The sequence below is a fragment of the Borostomias antarcticus genome (assembly GCF_949987555.1).
Source record: "Borostomias antarcticus genome assembly, chromosome: 9".
Classification (NCBI taxonomy): domain Eukaryota; kingdom Metazoa; phylum Chordata; class Actinopteri; order Stomiiformes; family Stomiidae; genus Borostomias; species Borostomias antarcticus.
The window spans coordinates 3,543,927-3,549,004 of record NC_140242.1 but is presented as its reverse complement, the minus strand read 5'-3'; the positions used below and the strand labels follow the sequence as shown (position 1 = coordinate 3,549,004).

The following is a 5,078-nucleotide window of genomic DNA, read 5'->3' as shown; positions in this document are numbered from 1 at the left end:
GTATATGTGTGTTAGTGTAGTATCTGTGTGTTAGTGTAGTATCTGTGTGTTAGTGTAGTATCTGTGTGTTAGTGTAGTATCTGTGTGTTAGTGTAGTATATGTGTGTTAGTGTAGTATCTGTGTGTTAGTGTAGTATCTGTGTGTTAGTGTAGTATCTGTGTGTTAGTGTAGTATCTGTGTGTTAGTGTAGTATATGTGTGTTAGTGTAGTATCTGTGTTAGTGTAGTATCTGTGTGTTAGTGTAGTATATGTGTGTTAGTGTAGTATCTGTGTTAGTGTAGTATCTGTGTGTTAGTGTAGTATCAGTGTGTTAGTGTTGTTTATGTGTGTTAGTGTAGTATATGTGTGTTAGTGTAGTATCTGTGTGTTAGTGTAGTATATGTGTGTTAGTGTTGTTTATGTGTGTTAGTGTAGTATATGTGTGTTAGTGTAGTATCTGTGTGTTAGTGTAGTATATGTGTGTTAGTGTTGTTTATGTGTGTTAGTGTAGTATATGTGTGTTAGTGTAGTATCTGTGTGTTAGTGTAGTATATGTGTGTTAGTGTTGTATTTGTGTGTTAGTGTTGTATATGTGTGTTAGTGTAGTATATGTGTTTTAGTGTTGTATATGTGTTAGTGTAGTATCTGTGTGTTAGTGTAGTATCTGTGTGTTAGTGTAGTATATGTGTGTTAGTGTAGTATCTGTGTTAGTGTAGTATATGTGTGTTAGTGTAGTATCTGTGTTAGTGTAGTATCTGTGTGTTAGTGTAGTATATGTGTGTTAGTGTAGTATCTGTGTTAGTGTAGTATCTGTGTGTTAGTGTAGTATCAGTGTGTTAGTGTTGTTTATGTGTGTTAGTGTAGTATATGTGTGTTAGTGTAGTATCTGTGTGTTAGTGTAGTATATGTGTGTTAGTGTTGTTTATGTGTGTTAGTGTAGTATATGTGTGTTAGTGTAGTATCTGTGTGTTAGTGTAGTATATGTGTGTTAGTGTTGTTTATGTGTGTTAGTGTAGTATATGTGTGTTAGTGTAGTATCTGTGTGTTAGTGTATTATCTGTGTGTTAGTGTAGTATATGTGTGTTAGTGTAGTATCTGTGTGTTAGTGTAGTATATGTGTGTTAGTGTAGTATCTGTGTGTTAGTGTAGTATCTGTGTGTTAGTGTAATATCTGTGTGTTAGTGTAGTATATGTGTGTTAGTGTAGTATCTGTGTGTTAGTGTAGTATCTGTGTGTTAGTGTAGTATCTGTGTGTTAGTGTAGTATATGTGTGTTAGTGTAGTATCTGTGTGTTAGTGTAGTATCTGTGTGTTAGTGTAGTATCTGTGTGTTAGTGTAGTATCTGTGTGTTAGTGTAGTATATGTGTGTTAGTGTAGTATCTGTGTTAGTGTAGTATATGTGTGTTAGTGTAGTATCTGTGTTAGTGTAGTATCTGTGTGTTAGTGTAGTATATGTGTGTTAGTGTAGTATCTGTGTTAGTGTAGTATCTGTGTGTTAGTGTAGTATCAGTGTGTTAGTGTTGTTTATGTGTGTTAGTGTAGTATATGTGTGTTAGTGTAGTATCTGTGTGTTAGTGTAGTATATGTGTGTTAGTGTTGTTTATGTGTGTTAGTGTAGTATATGTGTGTTAGTGTAGTATCTGTGTGTTAGTGTAGTATATGTGTGTTAGTGTTGTTTATGTGTGTTAGTGTAGTATATGTGTGTTAGTGTAGTATCTGTGTGTTAGTGTAGTATCTGTGTGTTAGTGTAGTATCTGTGTGTTAGTGTAGTATATGTGTGTTAGTGTAGTATCTGTGTGTTAGTGTATTATCTGTGTGTTAGTGTAGTATATGTGTGTTAGTGTAGTATATGTGTGTTAGTGTAGTATCTGTGTTAGTGTAGTATCTGTGTGTTAGTGTATTATCTGTGTGTTAGTGTAGTATATGTGTGTTAGTGTAGTATCTGTGTGTTAGTGTAGTATATGTGTGTTAGTGTAGTATCTGTGTGTTAGTGTAGTATCTGTGTGTTAGTGTAATATCTGTGTGTTAGTGTAGTATATGTGTGTTAGTGTAGTATCTGTGTGTTAGTGTAGTATCTGTGTGTTAGTGTAGTATCTGTGTGTTAGTGTAGTATCTGTGTGTTAGTGTAGTATATGTGTGTTAGTGTAGTATCTGTGTGTTAGTGTAGTATCTGTGTGTTAGTGTAGTATCTGTGTGTTAGTGTAGTATCTGTGTGTTAGTGTAGTATATGTGTGTTAGTGTAGTATCTGTGTTAGTGTAGTATCTGTGTGTTAGTGTAGTATATGTGTGTTAGTGTAGTATCTGTGTTAGTGTAGTATCTGTGTGTTAGTGTAGTATCAGTGTGTTAGTGTTGTTTATGTGTGTTAGTGTAGTATATGTGTGTTAGTGTAGTATCTGTGTGTTAGTGTAGTATATGTGTGTTAGTGTTGTTTATGTGTGTTAGTGTAGTATATGTGTGTTAGTGTAGTATCTGTGTGTTAGTGTAGTATATGTGTGTTAGTGTTGTTTATGTGTGTTAGTGTAGTATATGTGTGTTAGTGTAGTATCTGTGTGTTAGTGTAGTATATGTGTGTTAGTGTTGTATTTGTGTGTTAGTGTTGTATATGTGTGTTAGTGTAGTATATGTGTTTTAGTGTTGTATATGTGTTAGTGTAGTATATGTGTGTTAGTGTTGTATATGTGTGTTAGTGTAGTATCTGTGTTAGTGTAGTATCTGTGTGTTAGTGTAGTATATGTGTGTTAGTGTAGTATATGTGTGTTAGTGTTGTATTTGTGTGTTAGTGTAGTATGTGTGTTAGTGTAGTATGTGTGTTAGTGTAGTATCTGTGTGTTAGTGTAGTATGTGTGTTAGTGTAGTATGTGTGTTAGTGTAGTATCTGCGTCTCTCTCATTAACTAATAGCTGTGATACTCCTCTGTCAGGGAGATGTGCCCGGCCCCGCCTCTCTTTCCCGCCACGCCACGCTCCATCGCCACGCTCAGCTGTCACAGGCCGTCGCCGCCGCGACCAATCAGGCTCCTCTGAGGGATTATGCAAATGTGACCGCCGGGGACCAGCACGCCGCACCCAAATGCACGCTTTCCATGGAAATACCACAGCATTAGACATGGCCTCTCTCTGTTAAACCCCCCCCCCCCCCCCCACACACACACACACACACACACACACACGCACACACACACACACACACACACACGCACACACACACACACACACACACACACACACACACACACACACACACACACACACACACACACACACAGGATGCACCACAGGGTCAAAGTTTAACAATGCACCAATAAAACACCAGTCCTTACAACCTTGATTTTATGAGGCCCAATCAAATGGCAACTCCCGATGACTGCCCTCCCACTGTTTACATCAACCCACAAGCAGAGGTGGATGTGGGAAGTGATAGCCAATCAGGAGTTACTCTGTCCGGAGGCTGTGTCCATCTTAGCTGGAGACTTCAACCATTGCAACCTCAAAACAGCACTTTCAGCATGTGTCCTGTGCAACCAGGAAGACCAAAACACTGGACTACCGCTACACCACCATCAAGAGGGATATAGCGCAATTCCCAACACACGAACACTTGTGAACTTCTACCTCAGCATTATCGAGAGAACCCTGACTAGAGGCATCACAGCCTGGTACGGCAACCCCACCACCCACGACAGACCACCATCCAGAGGGGGGGAGGGAGACAGCGCAGAAGATCATCGGAGTGAAGCTCCCAGCCATCGAGGATCTCTACAACCAACACAGCTGCAAGAAGGCCATCTCCATCACCGAAGGCACCAACCACCCCAGCTACTATACCTACCTGTTCACCGGAGAGACAAAAGATGGCTGAGCATCAGGACTGCAATGGAAAACTGCAGTAGACTAACATTGAAGACCCCCCCAGGTCAGACCCCCTCCTCCCCCGACTGGTCTGTTCTGGCGGACCGGTCTCTCAATCGTTTTTACATTTTAATGAGAGTAAAACTGAAGTCATGGTGTTTGGTCCCAATTCCCATGATGCTCCTTCCATGGACTTAGGCCCCCTACAACCCTACTCTAAACCTCTGGTTACAAACCTTGGTGTCAAACTGGACTGTGATTTTAAGATGGACAAGCAAATAAACTCGGTGGTCAAATCTAGTTTTTACCAGCTCAGACCGTTGGCCAAAGTAAAGAAAGTGGTCTCATCTAATGACTTTGAACGTCTTATACATGCTTTTATTACTACCCGCCTGGACTACTGTAATGGACTCTATTGGTGCCAGCCAGACCTCCCTCTCGAGGCTACAGCTGGAGCAAAAGGCTGCAGCTCGCCTCCTTACTGGCCGACAAAAACTAGAGCACATTTCCCTCATCCTGCCTTCTGTCCACTGGCTCCCTGTTCAGTTCAGAATCCATTTGAAGATATTATTGTTTGTTTTTAATGCGCTCCGTGGGGCTGCTCCACCGCATATTGCCGACCTTTTGCGATTTTATGTTCCTTCAAGGTCACTAAGGTCTGCTGACCAACTGCTCCTAGTGGTCCCTAAGACCAAGCTTAAGTCCCGGGCTGACGGTGCTTCCTCGGCGGCAGCCCCCAGATTGTGGAATGGGCTTCCCCTGCAAACTAGGTCGTCCCCCACACTCAATGTTTTTAAATCTTGCCTGTAGACGCACCTATAGGCCTTAGCATTCAACTCAGGGTGAGTCTATATCCCCCCCCACCCCTTTTCCTCTTCCATCCTTTTCCTGTACTTGATCTGCCCTGTGCTTTTATTCTTTTATTCTTTTAATTCTTTTATTCTTTTATTCTTTTTACTCTGTTATTCTTCTTCATGCTCCTGATCTGCCCTGTGCCTTTATCTTGTGCTTATACCTTCTATGTGTTAAATGTGTATTGTATTGTGTTCATTTGTTAAATGTGTTCACCATGTACAGCACTTTGGTCAACTGTTGTAATTTAAATGTGCTCTATAAATAAAGTGGATTGGATTGGATTACATTACATCATAGTCATAAACTGTTGTTTTTATCCAAAGCGACTTACAAGAACTCACAAGTGCATCTCCTTTCTAAAACAAGTGACTAAGAGCATAATATAGTCCTGACT

At 40.4% G+C, this 5,078-nt stretch overlaps 1 protein-coding gene across 1 annotated transcript in view; it reads left to right on the top strand.

The window, feature by feature from the left end:
• Window positions 1-3,839, top strand: part of irs2b (insulin receptor substrate 2b) — a gene marked incomplete at its 3' end in the record, with an annotated part of 9,334 nt that extends 5,495 nt beyond the window's left edge. Inside the window, exon 3 of the mRNA XM_084443538.1 lies at window positions 3,664-3,839. Within this exon, the coding sequence (XP_084299664.1) occupies window positions 3,664-3,839 (176 nt within the window). The remainder of the gene's footprint in view (window positions 1-3,663) is intronic.
• Between the last annotated feature and the right edge of the window lie 1,239 nt (window positions 3,840-5,078).